Source organism: Artemia sp. Qi Xiang Cuo, chromosome 1 (assembly GCF_049724085.1).
Source record: "Artemia sp. Qi Xiang Cuo chromosome 1, ASM4972408v1, whole genome shotgun sequence".
Taxonomy (NCBI): domain Eukaryota; kingdom Metazoa; phylum Arthropoda; class Branchiopoda; order Anostraca; family Artemiidae; genus Artemia; species Artemia sp. Qi Xiang Cuo.
In genome coordinates this window covers 58,730,368-58,755,356 of record NC_142794.1, presented here as the reverse complement: position 1 = coordinate 58,755,356, position 24,989 = coordinate 58,730,368, and the positions used below count along the sequence as shown (strand labels likewise).

Genomic DNA, 24,989 nt, shown 5'->3' with positions numbered 1-24,989 from the left:
CCTTCAGGGCAAGGGTTTTAAGATATGCCCTGGGGGCATATAAAATTTCTATAGAAGGCGTTGTCGTAGAAACTTCAAAAAAGGCTCATTCGATTGGAAATTCAAAGGGATAGTGCCCTTTTTAATAGTCAAAAGGGATTGAAGAGTATCTAGTCCCCCCCTACGCCCATTCGTTACTCAAACAAATCGAATCAATCTTTTGGGATAACCATTTTGTTCGGGGTAGTGGCTTCCTAGATAGACAATATATTTTTAAGAAGGGTCCTCCCATAAGCCCTTCGGCACGAGTTAAGTTATGCCCTGGGGGCATATCAGGTTTTTATAGAAGGCATTGTCATAGAAACTTCAAAACAGGCACATTCAATTGGAAATTCAAAGGGCTACTGCCCTTTTTAATAGTCGAAAGTGATTTGAGGGCACCTAGGCCCCCCCCCCCACGCCCATCATTCCCCCAAACACATCCAATCAAAATTTTGAGATAGAAATTTTGTTAAGTTTAGTTGTTTTTCTCATAGAAAAAATGTTTTTGAGGAGGACAATCCCCCACAACCCTCAGGGCAAGGGTTTTAAGTTATGTCCTGGGGGCATATAAGGTTTTTTTAGAAGGTGGTGTTGTAGAAACTTCAAAAAAGGCTCATTCGATTGGAAATTCCTAGGGCTAGTGCCCTTTTTAATAGTCAAAAGTGATTTGACGGCAACTAACACCACTCTCAAGCCCACTTTTTCCCCAAACACATCCAATCAAAATTTTAAGACAGCCATTTTATGAAACGTAGTTTTAAGTTCTATAAATTATGTCTTTAAGGATCACAACTCCCCCAAAGCCCTCAGGGCAAGGGTTGTAATTTAAGGGTTCTCCGAATCCTTCATATTATTTCTTATGGAAGGATGCTCGTATAAACTTTAGTGAGGGCTCGTTTGATTGGAAATTGAAAGTTCTTGTTCACTTTTTAAGATTCAAAAGAGATTGAAGGGCAACTAGCCCCTCTCCCTCCTCCACGCCCTCAATGCATCAGATAAAAATTTTGTGATAGACATTTTGTTAAAATAGTTCAAAGTTGTGATAACAAAAACTCTGGTGTCGACACAGCCCACCAGGGCCTAGGGATAGGCGTTGTAAGTTATGCCCTGGGGCTTAACTTATTAAGGGGGGTTTATAACTTATGGGAAGGGGTTTTGTATGGGAAGAACACATAGGAAATATATTATAATTATCCAATTATAAGGTTAAAATACATACTCTGTGATAGATGCAAAATTGCTTTGGCACACAAATTCCTATTAAGGTCAATTCCAAATAGCCGTGATCGCTTTGTGTCAGCAAGTGAAATGGTCTAAACCCCCTTATTTGAGCTATTTTTTCAATCCATTCATTGTTGTCAATCGCTGTCCACAAGTTATGTAAGCTGTATATTGTTCATATATAAGGTTTTTATCAAAGAGGTAATCGTATAGACTTTGATAAAAACCTCATTCGATTTAAATTGAAAGTTCTAGATCCGTTTTTTAAAGACAAGAATAATCAGACAGTAAGCACCCCCCCCCCATGACAAAAAAAAACTTGAAACTTTTTGCAATAAAAAACGAGCAAAAATTAATTAAAAAAAACTTTCCGAAAAATAAATTTTTCAAAGAAAAGTAAAGCCCATTTTAAACTTAACCTCAGTAGATAAAAATACATTTTAAAATTCAAAATCAAAACGACCAGAAAATACTATTAAAGAATAAATGAAACCCAAAACGAACAGAAATTAAATAAACAATCATAGCAAAAAACATACAACAAGTAATAATATAAATGAATAAATAGATATTAATGCGAGTAATGCTTAGATTGAATATGAAAATCTAGCTTAAAACAAAAAAAAATATTTTGCTATTAAAGTATAAATGAAACTTAAAACGAACAGATATTAAATAAACAATCAATGCGAACAAAGCATACAATATATATATTAATGTAAATGAATAAATGAATCTTATAACGGTCGAAACTTAAATTTAATTTGCAAATCCTGTTTGAATTAAATAGAAATAAATACCCCCGCAAATTTTGGTATTGTCTTACTACAAAACCATAAAACCTACAGCGCCAGTGGAAGCTTACTGAAAGTAACACTTAGAAATCTTTCCATTTTTATAACTTTAAGGAGTCAAAAATTAATTAAGATTTTTTTGAAAGAATATAAGCATGTGTATATTAAATTAAAATCCATTTTTACACGTTTTGATACTCGTTTTCTTGTAATTGCTGGTAATTCTCATTTCTGCTTATCCTTTAACCGCATATTCCCTTGTTCTTGCTGTGGCATGTCTTTTAGCCACATATTTCTTGGATCCTCACTTTTGTTTTTGAGTAGTTTTAATTCTTGCTGCCGCTTGTTTTCGAACCGTTTGTTTCTTTTTTCTTTACTTTCATGTTTGACTCATTGTAACTCTTGCTGACGTAAGTATTCTGACTTTATATACTTGTTCTTCATTTTCGTTTATCATTACTTTAGGTATTTATTTATATTTTTTACCTTAGCTGCTCGGACTGGTCTTGTCACTTTTAATGGTCTAGGTTGTTCAATTGTCCTCTAGGCATGATTAAACTTCTTTTCAAACGCCTTTTTAATAGACTAATTAGACTTGGTATTTTATACTTAGCTATGTTCCTTTTGTAATGTCGCATGCACCCTAGAAATAAAAACGATACTTTCACTCTTGGAGATTTTTGGAGACTCTTGGAGACACTAAAAACGATAAAATTAATCCTGGGGCCATTATGACGTATGTGCGCTCTTTGAAGGAATTCATAAATATGACGTCACTGAAATGAATATTTTTGAAAAATTCAGGCTCTGTACAAATTTTCTCAAACTTCTGACCTATATAGGTCGTTTTTTAGGCCATAAAATACCAGAATGCCGAGTTTCATAGGCAGCACGCTAGCGCTGCCTAAGTAAAGAACGATGTGGGCACAATTTGTTTTTTTTTTCTCTCCATACCCGGGCACTTCGTATCGAAGGAGTCGTCGTAGAAACTTCGAAAAGAGCTCATTGGATTGGCAATTGGAGTGGCTAGTGGCCTTTTTAATAGTCGAAAGTGATTCGAGGGCAACTAGCCCCCCCCCCCCACGCCAATCATTCCTAATCTAATCTAAGTTACAATTAATCTAAATTACCTTATTCTAATTTCTGTCTGACTCCTGGATCCTTCCCCGTGTCTGAATTTTTCCAACTTAAGAATTCACCTTATCTACTTGGCTAATTATGTTGGTTCCATAACATTCAAAATGCGAGGTTTTCTTATATTTTTCGATATCTTTTCAATCTGAATTTATAATACGGATGAATTTTTAGCGTCTGGCATTTAGAAGCCGGAAGTGGATGCTCAGAAAAAAAGTGTTAGGGTAATATACGTGTATGTCACCTTTATTGGGGACGGTAAACGGTGTACATACTTTTATTTTCAAGGAATGATGATGAATATATATGGTGGGGTACCCAAAAGGTAGAAGGAGGTAACCACAGTCCAAGACGCGTTGTAATGATATTGTGGTCCAAGACTGCAAAGAAGGTAAATGACCAAATGGATATAACAAACATGATTTTTTTGGGTTTCCAGCGAATTAAATTTCTATCCTAAAAGTATCGAGATTTGAAACATTACAGCCCAAAAACCCGCCTCGTGGGTTTTTAGTAACTTCTCCCGCGAAGGTGAAAATTGTTACATCCCAATTGGTGGGAAATAGCCCAAACTGGCAACAGGCCAGAATATGGCAGCATGCCGGAGACTTCCTATAGAGCTAAAAGAGCGAAGCCCATATTTAGTCACATTTTGGTGACATAATTGAACAACAGTGAATTTCTCCGCAACAGTGAGTGAACCACCACGACTCTGTTCGTTTTACCCTCAAACTCTAGTTGAATTTCTGCAACTCTTATCACCAAATGGAGTCAGTGCGTAGTCACAGAAAGGTATCGAAAATTTCGCTTATGAAATTTAGAATTTCGTACAAAGATCGTCTTGATGTATTTAAAAAAGGACTGTATTGAATTTCATCTGTAATTTTTTCCTGACAGTCCAATAATTGCCTTATAGTCAGCCAAGCAAACTATCAACGTTCAGACCTTGTTACAATTAATAAGGTCTGATAATGTTTGCCTTGTCTGCAGTCAAGCCTACTCCCGTAGTTTTGATCGAAACATATTCATAGTATCCCAGGTACCCTGCTTTTCAATTAATAGTAGCAGTGTATTATTAGCATTCATGGATGTAGTAGTTTTTGGTAGGAATTGTTGTAGCAGCGTGTATTAATCCTCTCTTTTCAGATGCAGATGATATCTCGCGATCGGTAGCGTGTGCCTTGGACGCAAACGGGAATATAAATCCGCAAAAGAAAGAGACTACTCTAATTTTTTTTTATAATTATCTCTCTTTCAAAGGAAAAACAGTTGTTTTTTTTTATTTCGGATAGAATGTCTACTTCCAATAAATACTGGTCGTCACGGCTACTCATTCATATTACCCGCTAACTGTTCCCCATTATTGGTTAAACTAAAGAAGCAGGCGAACTTTCGAGCAAGACCAAAAATGGATTGACAAATGTTCGTTTCCGAAAAAGTATCATTTATACCCTCGAAATAAATTACTTAGTAAGTGATTAATTTTACTAAACCAGTTTTAAATACAACAGTAAAAAAAAACATAGAAGTGTAAGTATGAATAATGTTTCCATTGGCTTGCATAACGTTGCCTGTTTTCAGTATTAATTAAAAAAAAAAAATCCGGATAAAAAGTTTTTCAAATAAAATTAAAGAGCCATATTAAACATTATACTAATAGAAACAAATTCCTATAATAATTCAAATTCAAAACGACCAGAAATTCCTATGAAAAATAAATGAAACCCAAAATGGACAGCAGGCTTTAGACTTTATTAAAAACTATATGTGTCTTGAACAGTCATTGGAAAGATCTAAATAAATTTAGTCTGAATATTAGACATATAATGATACTGGTTGCTGAGAGCTCAGGAGTTCAAGATTTTATTTACTGTAATTTTATTTTTATTTTCAAAGTGGTAAGCACAAAAACAAATTTATTATAATATAATTCGTTTTCAGTAGGCTAAAGCACAAATGACGTTGTAGTCTTTAGACTTTTACAGTCTGGGAAGGGAGAAGGATACAGTAGCCAGATTCCTGTTTGTAGTGATTCTTGTTTATTTTAAGTTTGATTTAAATATTGAGTTTTACTTTTACTCGTTTTAAGATTTATTAATTCATTTATATTAGTACCTGTTAAGTTTGTTTGCTATGATTGTTTATTTGATGTCTGTTCGTTTTCGGTTTCGTTTATTCTTTAATACTAATTTCTGATTTTATTGAGTTTGTATTATTATCAAAATTTAATTTGATATGACTATTTACTTTTCTTCGAATAACTTCTTTCTCAGGAAGATTTTTAAAATTAATTTCTGTTTGTTTTGATTGCCAAGGTTTCAAGTTTTTCAACATTCCCCATTTCAACATAAAAGTTTTTTTTTCAAAATCAAAGTATTATTTTAATCACCACTAAAATTTCAAAGTTCAACATCCCCCTCAACATTCCCTGAACTTAGTCGTAAATACATGTATTAGCAGTTGTAAGCAGTTGCAGTCGCAGCTCCATGTTCTCACAGTTGGAATTAGTCACAGTTGCAGTTACAACCAGTCTCACTTGCAACCGCAATAGTATTAGTGTAGTGGCCCTGAAAGTTTCAATCTATTACCCTTTTACTAAAATATTGCATGTAGGCCTTTTTGGTAATTTGGATATATATATTTTATTTTTATTTAGTTCAACATATCCCTAAATATTTCCCGAAATTTTCTCTGAATACCCTTAGTCTTTTTTTGCACACCCAGAATCAAACCCTCTCCCCTTTCCTAAATATAAATCATACCTGAAAAAATGGATAAATTGCATAATTTACATTACTTGCCCCGTGAACCGTTGGGGAAAGGCATCCTCAGAGGCTTAGCTTTTAGAAGTTGTGACTATTCCGAATGAAATCGATTTTTAAGATCTCTATCAGTGTTAAGGAGATACTTGAAAGGGGCAAGAGGGGAGGGGAAGGATGTCCTTCGTTCCTTTTTCAATATGCCTCTCAACAGACATTTAAAGTTTCAACTTACCACACTTAGTCGTTCTTTAGATACTCCTGTTGTGTCCTTTTCAAAATACCCCTACAATTTGTACGCTTTGAGTTCGTTTGACATGCCCCACAACATTTTGTAAAAGTTTTACCTTAATAAACTTATCATTTTGAGAGTCAGGATCAAACATGCCATCTTTTCCCAATAACCAACCTTGTATATACACAATGGGTTGCTTATACAACTTACAAACTTGTCCCAGTGACTGTGGGGGTTAAGTCATCCCAGGATGTGTAGCTATTTGGCTTTCCGACTATTTTGAACAAGGTGGCTATTCTAAACCTTGATTAGATTTTTTGAGAGGGCAGCTAAAAAAGAAATGGGAGGGTGACTGGTGGCCCCCTTCCCCGACCGCTTTTTAACATCTTCCTCAACAAACCCTGAAAGTTTAAACTTAATATCGTCAGCTGTTCTTTTAATATTGCAGAGTAACCTTTTTGATAAACAGTATGCACATAGTAACTTTAAATTTAGTTTAACATTCCCCTCAACATTCCCCGAAAATTCACCTTAATACCGTTAGCCTTTTCAAACACACCTAGAGTAAAAAATTCTTCATTTTTCTAATGATAAATCAGGTGTGTAAAAGAGGGCAAACTGCATTATTTACAATCCTTACCCTGGGGGCTGTGGTGGGCACTGTATCCCCGAAGGTATATTTACCGGACCTTTTGGCTGTTTTAACAAAATTGCTTTTTCAAAATTTTGATCATTGATGAGGGAAGAGAGCATCTAAAAAGAGAAATGGGGGCTGGTTATCCCCAATTGGTCTTCAGCCCCCCTCCCCCACGACACCCACTAAAATTTTCCACATAATATCCTCAGCCGTTCCTTAGATATTGATGATATGTCTTTCTAAAAATCAGCAGGCACAAAATGTGTTGTGTTCAGCATCCCTCTCTAAAGCTGTGTTAACTTCATCCACTTTTCAACATCCCCGTCAACATGTCCTGAAATTTTCAAGTCAATCCCTCAGCCGCTTTTAAAATATTGCAGATCCTCCTTTTTGATAAACTGGATGCATATAGCGCCTTTTGATTTAGTATAACATACCCCTGAATATTTTCCAAAGTTAAACCTAAATGTTCTTACCGTTTTCGGATACACCAAGAATCAAATATTTCCCCTTTTTCTAATGATAAATTCTGCATGTAAATAATAGAATAATTGCATAATTTACAATTTTTGCCACAGGACTGTGGGGGCATGGTATTCGTGGAACTAAAGCTATTGGGCTTTTTGACTAGTTTAGACAAAATAATAATTCCAAAATTTTGACCAGTGTTGAGCAGAGGGGGCACCTAAAAAGAGCAAGGAGGGGGCTGGTAGCCCTAGAATCTCTCTTCAGCATCTCTTCAACATCTCTTCAGGGGGCACCTAAAAAGAGCAAGGAGCGGGCTGGTAGCCTTAGAATCTCTCTTCAGCATCTCTTCAACATACCGTAAAATTTTCCACTTAATACCCTCAGTCGTTTTCCTCAGTAATACCGTTGCTGATATTCTCTTTTCACAGCCAGCAAGCACACAGAGTGTTCTAATTGTATTAGACATCCCTCTCAACATTTCCTGTTGGGGAGGGGGCTGTAAGTTATGTAAGTTACCCATTGTTGACATATAAGGTTTAGTGGAAGGCATGATCGTATAAACTTTGGAGTGGGCTTATTTGATTGGAAATCAAAAATTCTAGTTTCTTTTTTAAAAATACAAAGTGATAGAAGGGCAATGACACCCCACCCCAAGCCCTTTTTCCCAAATGTATACAATCAAAATTTTGGGACAGCCACTTTATTCAAAATAATCCAAAGGCCAAAGGGTTGTAAGTTTAGTTAGTTTCCCATTGTTAATAGATAACGTTTTTATGGAAAGGGGCTCGATAAACATTGGAGGGGGCTCATTCAATTTGAAGTCGAAAGTTCTAGTGCCCCTTTTACGAGTAAAAAAGGATCAGAGGGCAACTAGCCCCACACCCATACCCTTTTTTCCCAATGATTAAAATAAATCTGATTAAAATTTTGAGATAGTCATTTTGTTCAAAACAGTCCAAAGGCCAAAGAAATATAATTCTGGGGTTAACAAAACCTCATAGCTCCTGGGGCTGGGTCTGTAAGCTATGCCAGTTTCTCCTCATCAACATGTAAGGTTTTTCTTTAGCAATGGTCATATAATCTTCGGAGAAGGCTCATTTGATTGAAAATTTAAAAGTTCTAGTTCCCTTTTTAAGAACCAAAAGTGATCGGGAACTAACCCCCACACCCTTTTTATCCCATCCACAAACGAGCAGAAAATTCACCCCTCTTCCACCCAAAAAATGTATGCAAACTTAACAATAACAAATACTAAACGTAAACAATGGTACGGAAAAGACCCTGGATTGGAGTAAAGAAAACAACATTTAAGAATAATGGGTCTTTGCTGTATACTTCCAAGCATACCCAACATCATAGCAGCGCAATCGCGCTGCCTAAGTAAAGAACGATGTTGGCACAATGTATCATTTATTATTTTTTTCCTCTAGACCAGGCAATTCGTATCGAAGGAGTTGTCATAGAAACTTGGAAAAGGGCTCATTCTTGGAAATTGAAATGGGTAATGCCCTTTTTAGTAGTCGAAAGTGGTTGGAAGACAACTAGTACCCCTTCCACGCCCACCATTTATCCACAAACATTCAATCAAAATTTTGAGACAGCCATTTTGTTCAAAGTACTTGAAAGGTCCGGAAATTATATATTTGAGGATGACACTCCCATCACAGCCCTCAGGGTAAGGGTTGTAATTTATACCCTGGGGGCATATAAGGTTTTTATTGACAGCTTTTTCGTAGAAACTTGAAAAAGGGCTCATTTGATTGGAAATTCAAGGGGCTAGTGCCTTTTTCAATAGTCGAAAGTAATTGGAGAGCAATTAACCCCCCTCTCACGCCGATCTTTTCCCCAAACGCATCCAATCCAAATTTTTAGATAGGCATTTTGTTCAACGTAGTTGAAAGTTTTAGAAATTAGGCCTTTGAGGATGATAACCCCCCTCAGAGCCCTCAGGGCAAGGGTTGTAAGTTATGCGCTGGGGGCATATAATGTTTTTATAGATAGTGCTGTTGTAGAAACTTCAAAAAGGGCTCATTCGATTGGAAATTAAAAAGGCATGTGCCCATTTTAATAATCGAAAGTGATTGGAAGCCAACTAATACCTCTTCCACGCCCACCATTTATCCACGCACAAAATTTTGAAAAAAAATTAAAAATTTTGAGACAGCCATTTTATTCAAAGTAGTTGAATGGTCGGGAAATTATATCTTTAAGGATTACACTCCCCCCAAAATCCATCAGGGTAAGGGTTGTAAGTTATGCCCTGGGGGCATGTAATGATTTTATTGAAAGCTTTGTCGTAGAAACTTGAAAAAGTACTCATTCGATTGTGAACTCAAAGGTTCAGTGATCTTCCTAATAATCGGAAGTAGTCGAAGGGAAACTAACCCCCCTCTCACGCCGACCTTTTCCCCAAACACATCCAATCAAAATTCTTGCATAGCCATTTTGTCCAACGTAGTTAAAAGTCTTAGAAATTAGGTCTTTGAGGATGATAACCTCCTCAGAGCCCTCGGGGCAAGGGTTGTAAGTTATGCCCTGGGAGCATATAAGGTTTTTATATCTAGCGATGTTGTAGAAACTTCAAAAAGGGCTCATTCAATTAGAAATTAAAAGGGTTTTCGCCCTTTTGATTAGTCGAAAGTGATTGGAGGATACATAACACCCCTCTCACACACACCAGTTCCCCAAACACATCCAATCAAAATTTTCAGATATCTATTTTGTTCGACGTAGTTAAAAAGTCCGGAAATTACGTTTTTGAGAATGACACTCCCCCGACGTCCCTCAGGGCAAGGGTTGTAAGTTTTGCCCTGGGGCATATAAGTTTTTTTTTATAGAAAGCATTGTCGCAGAAACCTCAAAAAGGAATCATTCGGTTGGAAATTGAAACAGCTAGCGTCCTTTTTAATAGTCGGAAGTGATTGGACGGCAAGTAACCCCCCTCTCACGCCCACCATTTCCCCAAACACATCAAATCAAAATTTTGAGGAAGCCATTTTGTTGAACGTAGTTGAAATTTCTGGAAATTATGTCTTTGAGGACGAAAACCCTTTCACAGCCCTCAGGGCAAGGGTTGTAAGTTATGCCCTGGGTCATATATGGTTTTTATAAAAAGCACTGTCGTAGAAACTTGAAAAAGGGCTCATTCGATTGGAAATTGAAAGGGCTAACGCCCTTTTTAAAGCTCGAAAGTGATTTGAGAGCAACAATCTCTCTCTCATGCCCACCATTTCCCCAAACACATCCAATCAAAATTTTGAGATAGCAATCTTGTTCAACGTAGTTGGAAGTTCTGAAAATTAGATCTTTGAGGATGACACCCCCCCCTAGCCCTAAGGGCAAGGGTTGTAAGTTATGGCCTGTTGCATATAAGGTTTTTATAGAAAGCATTATCGTAGAAATTTCAAAAAGGGCTCATTCGATTGGAAATTCAAAGGGCTAATACACTTCATTAGATTCGTAAGTGATTGGAAGGCAACTAACCCACCTTCTTTGCCCTCCTTTTTGCCAAACATATACACTCAAAATTTTGAAATAACCATTTTGTTCAATGTAGTTAAAAGCTCTGAAAATTCTATATTTGAGGATGACAATCACCCCCCTTGGTCTTTTTAAGATTAGGTCTTTGAAGATGACAGTCCTCAGGGCAAGGGTTGTAAGTTATGCCCTGGGGGCATATAAGGCTCTTATAGAAAGCGTTGTCGTAGGAACTTCAAAAAGGGTTCATTTTATTGGAAATTTAAATGGCTAGTGCCCTTTTTAACAGTCGAAAGGCATTGGAAGGCAACTAATACCCATTTCACTCCAACCATTTATCCACAAATATTCAGTCAAAATTTTGAGACAGCCATTTTGTTCAAAGTAGTTGAAAGGTCTGCAAATTATATGTTTGAGGATGACTCTCCCCCCCCACAGCCCTCAGGGTAAGGGTTGAAAGTTATGCCCTGGAGGCATATAAAGTTTTTATTGAAAGGTTTGTCGCAGAAAGTTGAAAAAGGGCTCATTCGATTGGAAATTCAAAGGGCTAGTGCCCTTTTTATTAGTCGAACGTGATTTGAGGGCGACTAACCCCCCTCTCACACCCACCTTTTCCCAAAAAACAATCAATCAAAACTTTGAGATAACCAATTCGTTAGACCTAGTTAAAAGTTTTAGAAATTAGGTCTTTGAGGATGATAACCCCCTCAGAGCCCTCGGGGCAAGGATTTTAAATTGTGCCCTGGAGCATATAAGGTTTTTATAGATAGTGATGTCGTAGAAACTTCAAATAGGGCTAATTCAAATGGAAATTAAAAGGGCTTTCGCCCTTTTTAATAGTCGAAAGTCATTGGAGGATAAGCCCATCAGAGCCCTTAGTGCAAGGGTTGTAAGTTATGCCTTGGGGGTATATAAGGTTTATATAGAATGTTGTTGTAGAAATTTCAAAAGTGGCTCATTTGATTGAAAATTGAAATTGAACTTTTTAATAGTCGAAAGTGGTTAGAGGATAACTAGCACCCCTCTCACAAACACCATTTCACACCCATTCAATCTAAACTTTAAGATAGCCAGATTGTTCGGAGTAGTTAAAAAGTCTAGAAATTATGATTTTCAGGATGTCCATCGCTCCACAGCCCTCAGGGCAACGGTTGTAAGTTATGCCCTAGGGGCATATAAGGTTTTTTTTTTATAGAAAGGGTTGTTGTAAAAAATTCAAAAAGGAACCATCCGATTGGAAATTAAAACGGCTAGTGTCCTTTTCAATAGTCAAAAGTGATTGGAGGGCAGATAGTTCCCCCTCCATTCCCACCCTCCCATTTGCCCATTATGTTTAAAAACTAAATGTTGTCTTAAGATTAAATCAAAATTCACTGTGTTAATGCTAATTCCCAGTAAGACATCTCAGTAGTATCCCAAGAAAAATTGAGGGTATTATGTTTTAGCTTTCGGGGCTACTTCTGCTCTTAAAATTTAACCAAATCAAAATAGCGTAAGTGTATCCAAGCTATCAAAGAAAGTAAACAGATTTTTTTGCGAATGGTATCAAGTTTTCTATTTCAGGTCAACTAGAGGAGGTATGAAACTAAATTAAACACTACTAATTGTGCCCAGATTTTTAAACGGGTGTATGTTGTTAAAAATTGCTGAAAATATTTATCCAGCATACAAATAGTAGGTCAAATTATGAAGTCTTAAAAACGAAAAGATTTAAAGTATCATTTTCTTTTTCCCTGGAAAAACTAAGTCAATATAAAACGAACAGAAATTAATTAAAAAAAATTTCCCACAAAGTACGTTTTTCAAAGAAAAGTAAAGAACTCCATTAAACCGAAAATGAGCAAAAATAAAATCAAATAATCTACCAAGCCTAAAATTACCACAAATCAGCCCCGATAAATAAATGAAACCCAAAACGAACAGAAATTAAAATGAGTAGTGCTCAAAACCCCGATGCCTTCCCAAGGCCAGAACATAATTTGCACTTTACTGAAAAAAAAGACAAATGAATGTGCATTGTCAGTTTAATATACATATTCTGATATTTAGTGATCAAAATGTTAATGTTATTTGATTTATTAAAGTTATAAAAGTAAAAACAATTATATTTTATTACTATTTTATTAAACATTTATATTAAACACTGCTATTTGTGTCCAGATTTTGAAAAGGCTGTGTGTTTTTAAAAATTGCTGAAAATTTTTCTTCAGCATACAAATAGCAGGCCAAACTATAAAGTCTTAAAAACGAAAAGATTTAAAGTATTATTTTCTTTTTTACTGAAAAGACTATGACAATATAAAACGAACAGAAATTAATTGAAAAAAACTTTTTCCACAAAATAAGTTTTTCAAATAAAAGTAAAGATCTCAATTAAACAAAAAATTAGCAAAAATAAAATCAAATAATCTACCAAACGTGAAACTACCACAAATCAGCATCGATAAATAAATGAAACCCAAAACGAACAGAAATACAATAAATAACCGAAGCAAACTCAACACGAGCAGAAATTAATATGAGTAGGGCTCAAAACCCCTATGCCTTCCCAAGGCCAGAGCATAATTTGTACTTTACTAGAAAAAAAACACAAATGATTGTGCATTGTCAGTTTAATATACATATACTGATATTTAGCAATCAAAATGTTAATATTATTTGATTTATTAAAGTTATAAAAGTAAAAACATTTATATTTTTCTCAGTAGTGCAAATTATGTTCCGGCCTTGGGAAGGCACAGAGATTTTGAGCCCTACTCATGTTAACTTCTGCTCGTCTTGAGTTTGACTCGGTTATTTATTGTAATTTCTGCTCGTTTTTGGGTTTCATTTATTTATCGATGCTGATTTGAGGTAGTTTCACACTTGGTAGATTATTTGATTTAATTTTTGATCATTTTTGGTTTAATGGAGTTCTTTACTTTTCTTTGAAAAACTGATTTTGTGGAAATTTTTTTTTTAATTAATTTCAATTAAAAGGAGAATCAGACCAAGGGATGTGTGCTTCATTTTAATCACTAATGTCTTTAATATTTCACTTAATTCATGCAGCTAGGCAAAGAAAAGGAAAATTTTTTAATACTCTTCACTGCCTTAGCCTCTAATATGCACAAAAATGGCAAAAACTAAGCCTCTGATCCTTAAAAACCAATTCTCTGAATAATAGGCAAAGGTTGAGATAACCAAGGACGATTTATTTTCTAAAGCAGGTAATCTTGATAAAAGGCTTAAACACTAAAAAAAAAATGTTTGCATCACTTCTCTACATTCAGATAATTTATATTTACTGTGTTTTCAGATTTGCTTTCATTATAATGGTATCGTCTGGACACATTTTTTTTTTTTTTTTTTTTTTTTTTTTTTTTTTTTGCTTTTTCGCAGTTATTCTTTAGTTTTTTCTAACTTGACATTATGAATCGATTACTAATGAAACGTTCCAAGAAACAATACAAACACAAAAAAATCAGTTGAGACTCCTCAACTTAGTTGAACAAACTGGACAGGGAAGGATTTAGACCCCGGCGCCACGCCGGCTTTTCTTTTCAGAAATCAATAGCTGATTTTTAGGGGAAACGGCAGCACGCCACCGGCTGACACCGATCTCTAGAAAGGAGCTTCATACCTGTAAAACACCCAATATGACATATTTTTCGTGTAACATAAACGCAACACAAGCAACAACACTCAAAAATCTGTAGGATGGAGAGACCCTTTTCAGACTTTATAATCTCTTGCTTTTCAATAAACAATAGCGATCTCTTCCTTCCGTTTTGGTGTTTTCGTGATGGCTGTCACTGTACTCAATAAAAACCCACTAATATCAATATGATACCTTTCAACGCAGCATGTGTCACAATAGCGAAGCAGCTTTTGTTATTTGTGCGCATCAGAATACAAGAGAAGTTGGGAGAGGAATAAAAGCAACAGACAACTAATCCATGCAAATACCTTATAGCATTTAAATTAGACCAATTTTGTAGGCTTTAACTAGAACAGAATTTGAACAATGGAAGCATTTTTTGAACAGAACAGAATTTGAACAATGAACAGAACTAGAACAGAATTTGAACAATGCATGCAAATGCAAATTTGTTCTCCATTCTATCTCCATTTTGAGGGGGCAAAGGCGTCGCAAAGGGGGGAAAGGGTAGGAACCCAAATCTTTCGAGATAAGATGCAATTTGGACCAAAAGTCCAAAATTACACTGAATCCGAAAAAACGGAAGAGTTACAGCTTAATCTCAGAGAGTCCAAAGTTATGATCCGGTTTCAACACTGATTCCAGGATCCGGTAGGAAAGGTCCAAAATTCAGTAATAATATTTATAAATTGTGCGTAGGAAGTCTTGCAGTGGTATGTTTAGTTATTAAATAAAGTTAGAACCGAATCAAAATTTAAAATCATACAAAAAATTTGAAAAAAATAAGGATTTCATTAAATTTAGCGTGAAATTTTTACCTTATTCGTCTCTTCTTTTTGAAATCCAAATGAATTTTTTGGAATGGATATGGTAAAATTCCAAACTCGTTAACTTTGTATTTTCGTAGTATGGCCAAATCAGCTCAGTTAAAATTAAGAAAATAGAATCGGTTTCTGACCCTAAATAAGTTATTTGTCCATTGAACTTACTGTTTTTGCATTAGTTTGACCTATTTTGTTTTTTATCTTTTTCACCGAAGTTGAACAGTAAGCAATAAAATAAACAAAATATGGCCTTGGTTGCAGAATTTCAAGAATGTAATTTCAACTCACAGCTTCTTAGAAATACTCTTGACTTAGAATCGTTGATCTGAGCTAAAGTTTTCATGTGTTAAAAAATATATCGATGTAAAGTATTTTACCCCAGTTTTTAGCATGCAAAATTTGTAACAAATTAGAATATTGTGGCTCTTTCAATACTATCATAGATTCAAGCAATTCAAATCTTTTATTAACATATGAAATTGTGAGGTCCTTCTATGAAAAAAGAAAAGGTATACAGAAAACGACAGTTTGTAAACGAATAAATTCCAAATATTTTTCAGCTTCACGATATACTGACTCACTTGAAAAGTCGAAACTGATAGTTCTTAACCAAGATTAAAAATTTAAATAAAATAAATATTTTGCAATTAAAATACGCTGAAAACGCGGGCGTAGGGATGGAATGACCGAAAGAATGATAAGTTACTTCCAATAACTTGAGATAGATCTTAAAAGTGAATGATAAAAAGTTTTTACAAGTCCCTAATGAAAGCAAGAAGAAACATTACAACTTAAAATAAACATAAATTATTCAGTTTCTGAAAGGAACTGACCCTCATCAACCCTTGGCTCTTCATCCTAAAGTGTTTTAGCACTTAAACAAAATCTTATTCTAATTAAACAGCCATTGTTTTTCAGGATAAAAAGTCAAACTTTAGCGTAAAGAGCAAATCATTGCAGAGAAGGCAGCCCCCTTCATATAATCGATAATTTCTGTTCGCTTAAAGTTTTTATGTTGCTCCTCACTTTCATTTATTTTATTTTTTAATTTAATCTCTGATCATTTTTCAAGCAATGCCAAGAAATACACCTTCCCCTTCCATAGAAAACCTTAATTCCATAGCCCTTTCCCCAGAGGTTGGGGGAGGGGTCGTGTCATCCCCAAAGGCGTGGTTATGGAATTGTTCAGCTATGCTGAACAATTGGCTATCTCATAATTTTGGTCAGATGAATTCGGAGAAAAAAGGGGGCATTTGAGAGGGGCTATTTGCCCTCCTTTCTTTTTCTCACTTAAAAAGGGCACTAGAACTGTTATTATCCATTCGAATGAGCCCTCTTTCAATCTTCTAGAATCTTCTTGATGAATTTTATATATATGGAATCCGGATAAAAAGCCAATTTTTTTATCTGTCTGTTGTTTTAAAATTACAGTTCATTAAAACGAACTGTTTGATAATATTAGTAAGTGTATAAAAGAAAAATAAGATCTGTAAAGGGGATTATTATTATTTTTTTTTATTGTTAGCCCCTTTAAAAGAATCATCAAACTATGCTGCCAGAAATCAGCAGAACTGCAGCCAGTGAGATTATAAGCTCTTTAAAAAATCCTGAAAATTTTTCTAGGGGGTCCAGGACCCTGTCTTCCCTTTAAATGTGCCACTGCCTTGCAGACAAAGGTGTGTAAGCTCTTATTTATATTTCCGGTCAGAATTCAATGTCGGTCGACTTCTAAAAAGATCTTTAGCACGTCAACTTGCTGAGCACACGGAAATTGATAAAATACTGCAAAACTATAAGGATAAATATACATAGACCCACGGCGCACCGCCATGTCGATGGTACTGGTGTCAAGCCCGTACGTCTTACGTCGGTTGTGCGCCGCCGATAAGTCAGCGCCGCATCGGGCCATAGAGGAAATATTTTCTTAATAAATCAAAAAAAGTTTACCTTTTCACTTTTAGTTAACTATTTAACATCCTTTGCTAGTAAAACATAGTATTTATGAATGAAGTGGAAATAAGCTGTATTAATACAACATGCCTTGGGCTTTACTCCAGGTCAGTAGGGAAATTTGGCCGTCAAATTTTACAAATCTTAACTCTGTTCTTTCTTATATCTCGAAATTTGGCAACTGCCAACTCACTAAGTGGAAATTCAAAAATCAAACAAATGGTAGTCTGTACTTTTCTTTCAAATTGATTCAAAAAAAGTTCTTGTTGCCTAGAGACCTAAATGTAGAGTTGTTTCTTTTCAGGGGAAAAAGACCCAACGATGGCATGATTAAATTTTTATTTTCTAGTGATATATAGAATTTGAATTCATAAAGGTGAAAGAGAGGAAGTTTTGAAAACTGAGTGAAATGGACATTATGGTGAGGCCATCAAACCCAAACTCTCAACATCGATCCGTATATTGGGTTCAGCCTTCTCCTACTGGTGGGTGGACAGTATGAAGCCCAGAATATTATCAAAACCAGCCTGTGCAAATATTATTCTAGGCTACATGACCCTACAAATGGATTTAACCAGTTTCCATTCAATGACTCCCTCAAATCAGTGACATATTGCAAGCCCTGATCAAAACAAAAGCATGAACAATAATAATCAATCAGTTACAAGCCAATAGATAAATAGAATCAAAGAAAAGAAGACAGAACAAGTAGGCTACAAAATAAAAGAATTACAATCAAGGGACATAGGCTATCTGGCTGCCAGGGCAAGATAGGTTTGGAATTCTAAGTGATAAAACAAGTAATGAAAGTGACAATGAGAGCTATATGGGCAAAGCAGTGCCCTGTTGAGAGGCAGAAGGTATATTAAACATTAGCAATAATGTAAATAATAAAAGGAGCAGAGAAGAAAATATTATACTCTTATCCCCAACAGTGCCAAATACACTTAAAATCTCTTAAGAGATATGTAATATTAACCAGGAAAATAAAAAAAACACAAGAAAGTTTCCAATGACTACAGCCATTAATGCAAGAGTGGCATAGCAGTACAGTGTAAACATAACCACTACACAACACAAGAAGTAATTCCCTAACCACAGCCTAATTATTGAAAGCTTAAAGAATAGTTTGAAAAGTTTGAATATGAATTGTTAATAGTACATAGGCTACTCAAAATAGAAACTCCAAGGAATTATTATTGAAAACTAAGAAGCTGAAGTGTTAGGAAAAAGTTAGGGTACTGTTGCACTAATTGGTACACAGTGCTATAGACTGTCCAAGAAATGCAGTCATGGAGACCTGTAAAGTGGGTAATTGTTATCTAAATTGATTACAAAGCATGGTTTCTCATTGTATTTGCAATATTTAAACTGTTGTTTTTGGGATTTTAGGGAGGAAGTTACCTAGGTTATGTTACATATTTAATATATGCTATGCTTTATCCCCCACCCCCCTAATGTGCAAATATATAGCCCAAATTTGTTTCTAAATTATTACATATTCATCTTATTTTTTTTTTGATTAGCATTAACCAAACTTGACTTCTTTTGTGTGTACCATTAAGTGCAAACAGTACCAAAGTTAGTCTGAGATGTTATAAAAGGTGTGAATTTAAAAATAACAGAAGCTAATATAAGGGAATGTTTAGACACTGAATTGAAAATTCACCAGGTAAAGATATTAAAACTTCTTAACAGAGAAACAAGAAAAACAGAAGATAGCAGTGCTGTTTTAATTTCATTTGTAAGTATTACTTTGCCTTCTCATATCTGGTTTGGAAGAAGATCTAAATATGTTACTCAATATGACAGACCAATTATACAGTGCCATAACTGCCAAAAATCTGGCCATATTAAAACAGTCTACAGATCACCAAAACCATCTTGCCTTAGAAGTGGAAAATCTCATCAATCTAAAGACTGCTTATTGAAAAATGAACCAGTAGAAACAAGGAAAACAACATACCATTGTGTAAACTGTAATGGTAACCATACAACTACATCCACTACTTACCCAAAAAGAAGACAAAACAAGATTATCATAGATATGGCAGAACCCTAAACACAGGTGTAAAAAGAACTGTGTCAGCATACTAGTCTTATGCACAAGCTGCAATCAAACAATGGTCAAAAACCAAGTTTTTTTTATTTAAAAGAAGAATTCTCTCCAATTTCAAGAGACAAAGGGTTAAAAAATTATAGAGTTGTAAAAAACAGTAGTAAAAAGGTAATAAAGTTTGCTGATGTTTGAAAAAAGGTAAGGCTGATGTTTGATTTTTGCCAAAGGTGACAGTTCAGCCTGCCCTCAGCAGAAGATGCTTTGGACTTCCTTGCTTGCCCTCATGATTTGTTCAGAAAAGTTCTCTTGCCAAGCACTAGTTCTGGTGGTTTGCTTGTCTGCAATTTAAAATACAGTACATCCAGGTGCTGTTGCTGCTCCTCAAGTTGACCTGAAAAATAAAACTTAATATCATTCCCCTAAAATTCTATCTATGCTCTTTGACAACCTATATACACTTACACTCTTTTAATTTAATGTGCCAATTACATTAATTGTGGGGGGTTGACATACCCATTATCTCTAGAGACATAGTTACTGGACCATTCTACTATGCTGAATGAAATGGCTCAAAACTTTGACTGGATGTGTTTGGAAAATGAATGGGCTTGGGAGGAGGACTGCTTGCCCTCCCATCTTTTTAGACTCTTAAAAAGTGTACTAGAGCTTTTAGTTTTCAATTAAATTAGCTCCTTTAAAAGTTTCACTGGTATTTCTAGCTATTATAGAGCAGTGCTGCCTATGATGTTGTTTATATGCTCTTTTGAAAACCTGCATGCATATAGTTTTTTTGTTTGATTGTAACTCCCCCTAAACATTCCCTAAATAGCCTTAGCATCATTAGTTAAAGTAACTGTAGTTGTATTATTAACAATATGCACGTAATGCTTTCTGCCTATTTTAGATCCCGCGATAACTTACCCCGAAAGGTCTAACTTAATAGAGAATGTTTTTGTTGACATAAAGCTTTGTCAACTTTTTGAAAATCTACATGCTCATAGTTCTTTTTGATTTAGTTCAACATCCACTTAAATATTCCTTGAAAGCTTCACCTTAATGCTCTTAGCTTGCATAATAGCAATGGTTGTTGTAGCATTAGTAGCAGTATGTACATAACACCTTTGGTTTCTGCAACATCCTCTTCAACACACACTGAAAGTTTCAATTTAATACCATTAATTGTTCCTGAAGAATTTTTGGTATGTCCTCTTGACAACCTGTGTGGGTGTAGTGTCTTTTGATTTAAATTCATACAGTTTCTATATTTCCCAAATTTTTCATGTTAATATGCTTAATTTTAGTAGAAGCTGTAATAGTCCCAGCAGTAATAGTAGTAGCACTAGTATTAATAATAGTAACCTTGGCTTTAGTGGCAGTAGTAGCAGCAGAAGTAGTAATAATAGTAGCAGTAGTAGTAGTGTGATTAGAAGCACAAGCATTAGAATGCAAATATTTTCTTTTGGTTAGCTCAACATCCTCCAAAACAAGCCCTGTTAGTTTCATTCCTAAGATATTGATGTAATACCCTATTGACAACCTGCATACAAATGGTGTGTTGTAGGATCAGTTCACCTTCCTACCTCAAAATTCCCTGAAAATTTCACCTTCATACCCTTAGTCATAGTTGTAATTGTAGTCACAATAGTATTATTGGTATTGCTAGTAGTAGTATGAATAGTAATAGTAGTATTACAAGTAGCAGCAGTAGTATTAATGTATTGCGGTTTGGTCAGTTGAATGTCCCTCTCATCAAGTCTTGGGAGTTTCAACTTAAATACAATTAGCCATTGCTATTTGATTGCAGATATGTCCTTTTGATAACCTGTATATTCATATACTTCTTGAAATTTTCATCCTAATGCTCTTAGCCTTACAAGTAATTGCAGTAGTAGTAGTAGTAAATGTAGCAGTGATAGTAGTATTAGTAGTAACATGCACATATTGTGTTTTGGTCAGAGGATCTTCCCCTTTAAGCATTATCTGAAAGTTCCAACTTAATACTTACATCAATTCTTGAGATATGCTCTTTTTACAATGTGCATGCACATAGTGTCTTTCAATTTAGTTCAGATTTCCCCTTAATATTGTAAATGGAGTAGTGCGGTAGTAGTGGTAGTTGTAGTACTTGTGGTAGCATGCAAATATTGCCTCTTTGATCATCTCCCTTATCATTTCCTGAAAATTCCAAATTACTATACTCAGTCATCCCTCTGTTATGCCCTTTTGAGAATGTGTATACACATAATGTATTTTGATTTAGTTCAACACTTGCCTTAACATTCTCTGAAAAGCTCACCTGAATGCCCTTTGTCTTTTGGAAAGTAAAGTTTAAAAATGCATACCTTTCTCGATAACATATACTATATGCAAACAATGAACAAATTGCCTAACTTACAGTAGTTGCCCTGAGGACTGTGGGAAGGTTGACATCCCCAAAGATATAATTACTGGACATTTCAACAATGCTGAACAAAATAACTCTTTAAATTTTGATTGGATGTGTTTTGGAATGATTGGTGTTGGGGGGGGGGGCTGGTTGCCCTCCATTCTCTCTTGACTCTTAAAAAGGGCACTAGAACTTCCAATTTCCAATCAAATGACCTCCATCTGAAGTTTATGCAACCACCTGTTCCATAAAAACCCTATATGTCCCTGGGAATAACTGACAACCCTTACCCCTGGGCTCTGGGGGGGATGTGTCCACCCTGAATGCACTGTTATATGCTCTTTGGACTATTGTGAACAAAATGGCTATTTCATGATTTTGATTGGATGTGTTTGGGGAAAAAAGGGGGTTGTGGGGAGGGAAGCTAGTTGCCCTCCATCACTTTTGACTCTTAAAAGGGAACTAGAACTTTACATTTTCAGTCAAACGAGCCCCCTTTAAAGTTTACACAACCAGCTTTTCCATAAAAACCTTATATGCTGCCAGGGCATAACTCACAACCCCTGCTACCAAAATTTGGTGGGTTGTGTCAACCAACCACAAAGGCCTTGTCTTGTGATCTTTGGACTGTTTTTTGTACAAATGGCTATCTCAAAATTTCTATTGGATGCATTTGGGGGAAATGGAATGTGAAGTTCGGGGGGGGGGGGGGAAGGGGGCTAGTTGCCTTCCAATCATTTTGATTCTTAAAAAGGGCACTAGAATTTCTGATTTCCAATTCAATGAGCCCTCTCTGAAATTTATATGATCACCTTTTCCATTATATTCCCCTGGGACATAACTTACAACCCTTGCCCAGGGGGCTATGGGAGGAAGGCTGTCACCCTTAAAGACATTTACTGGACCTTTCAACTATGCTGAACAAAATGGTTATCTCAAAGTTTTGATTGGATGTGTTTGGGGAAATGATGGAGGGGGACTGGTTGCCCTCCAATCGCTTTAGACTATTAAAAAAAGTACTAGAACTTTCAATTTCCATTTGAATTATCCCTTTTGAAGTTTCTATGTCAACTCCTTCTATACAAAGTGCCCTGATTTAAAAAAAAACATGAGAAAAAAAATTGCTTTTACTTAGGCAGTGCTATTGTGCTGCCAATGATAATTGCCCCTCCTTATGATTGTACTGTATGCTTGTAGGCAACAATTGGGCTCATGCCCCCAGCTCATGCCAAGACAGGTAATCTGAGTGAGAGGCAAAACTGGTATAAGCCCTTTTCAGCATTGTATAAAAAATGATGTAATTTTCACTTGTGTTTAGATTTTATATATCATTCATCCATTCATCCTAGGGTAGATATGGACTGGCAGATATTAAGCTACAGAAGAGAATTTTTGGGACAAAAGTAGGTTCAATATTGAGTTATGGTGGGGAAGCTTGGGGGGTTTAAAAAAGGGGAAAAATAGAGTGAATATATTCAGGACATTTCAGGAGACTTTTAGGGCTAAGTGGGAAATTTAATAGTTTGGTGTTAAAGGGTGATCTAGGATTGTTTCCATTGAAGGTAAAAAGACAGGTTAGAATGATAGGAAGTAGTAGTGATGCCATAAACACTTCAAATAGAGCCCTAACCCTAGTTTTAAATGGAGCCCTGCTTTTAAAGATATCCCTATCCCGTCATTCCATGACAGCAAGCAGGTGTTAATTACGTCATAGGGAATGTTTTCTAGGAGATGCAAGTATCTGTTACATCATAGGGATTTTTTTTCTATTGTTGTTATGCTTAAAACCTAAGGGTGTGGGGGAAACCTCCAGGGGGCTTCTTTACACCCAGGATTTCTTTGGGTTTTACCTAATATTTTTTTTTTATTGTTATGTATTAGGACGTGTTATTAAGAGTCCACTAATTAAGCGGGGAAGTTTTATTAAGACATTTTTCATCAATACATTTTTCTTAAAAACATTTTTCAAGACGTTTTTTGTTTAAGACACTTCAAGACGTTTTTTAAGACATTTTTCTTCAAGACCTTTTTCTTCAAGACCTTTTTCTTCACGATATCTTTAGTTCTTATGTAATGAGGAATGTTTACCAGTGTTAAGGATGACACATTCTAACATGACTTGTTTCTTTTGGTGCCCGTGGGGGACCCCTACTTGTAACTGAGGAGGACACACACGCGGGATGTTACATTATAATGTAAGAGATTTCATTTTCATTCAAGACGTTTTTCTCAGGAAACTTTTACTTTCCAAAGATTTTATGTCCACATTAAGATTCGAAAGTGCATTTCTATCCAATGGAACAACACGTAAACCACCTGGACTGGGAAAGCCACACACGCACATGCACACGCACACGCGCACACGCACACGTACACGTACACACACACAACATACTTCCATAAAAGCTTATATGCCCCGGAATATAACTTACAACGCTGGCCCCCGAACTCCGGGGCGTTGTGTCAATCCCAAAGGCCTTGCTATGTGATATTTGGACTGCTTTTGAACAAATGACTATATCAAAATATCAGTAATATAGCACATCAAAAAATATAAATTTCTTAATATAATAGCTTAATAGTTATAATTGCTATAATATATAATTATCAGCTATTAATCTTATTTTAGAACTAACTTGTCTTGTGTTTTTTTTAAATATCTGTTTTGCATTCACTTTCCCCATGAAGACTCAAAAGCCCTTCTAATCCTTTCATCCTACAACATTGAACGACAAAATACATTTAAAACGTTTTAACTTTCTTAACTTTAATAAATAAAGATTATTGAAACTTTAAGGAATAAGATATCAGTGTATGTATACTAAATTGACAATACAACAGCCATTTTTTTTCAGTATAGTGCAAATTATGTTCTAGTCTTGGGAAGGTATGGGGGTTGTCAAAGACATAATTTCCAGACCTTCCAACTACGCTGAACGAAAAGGCTATCCCAAAATTTTTATTTGATGTGTTTTAGGCATTGATGGGCGTAGAGGGGGTGGAGGTGCCCTCCAATCACTTCTGACTAATAAAAAGGGCACTAGCTTTTTCAAAAAAACAGCTCATTCGATTGAAAATTGAAAGGGCCTGTGCCCTTTTTAATAGTCGAAAGTGATTGGAGGGCAACTAACTCCCCTCTTTTGCCCACCATTTCCTCAAACACATCTAATCAAAATTTTGAGATATTCATTTCGTTCAATGTAATTGAAAGGACCTGAAATTATTTCTTTCAGATGACAACCCCCCCCCCCGCTTAGCCCTCAGGGCAAGGTAAGTTATGCCCTGGGGGAATATAAGGTATATATAGAAAGGGGGATCGTATAAACTTTGGAGGGGGCTCGTTGGATTGGTAATCGGAAGTTGTAGTGCCCTTTTTAAGATTCA

General features: G+C 35.6%; 1 protein-coding gene across 3 annotated transcripts in view; it reads left to right on the top strand.

Moving 5' to 3' along the window:
• The window catches only part of LOC148956525 (uncharacterized), a 161,671-nt gene that overhangs the window by 4,753 nt on the left and 131,929 nt on the right, over positions 1 to 24,989 (top strand). For 2 of the 3 annotated variants that reach the window (XM_089085801.1, XM_089085762.1), the window contains exon 1: positions 19,389 to 19,417. The exons of the other annotated variant lie outside the window; for it this stretch is intronic. In XM_089085801.1, coding sequence (XP_088941927.1) covers positions 19,404 to 19,417 — 14 coding nt within the window. In that variant the 5' untranslated portion in view covers positions 19,389 to 19,403. Of the gene's footprint in view, positions 1 to 19,388; positions 19,418 to 24,989 lie in introns of those variants that run through there. 3 annotated transcript variants of the gene reach the window in all.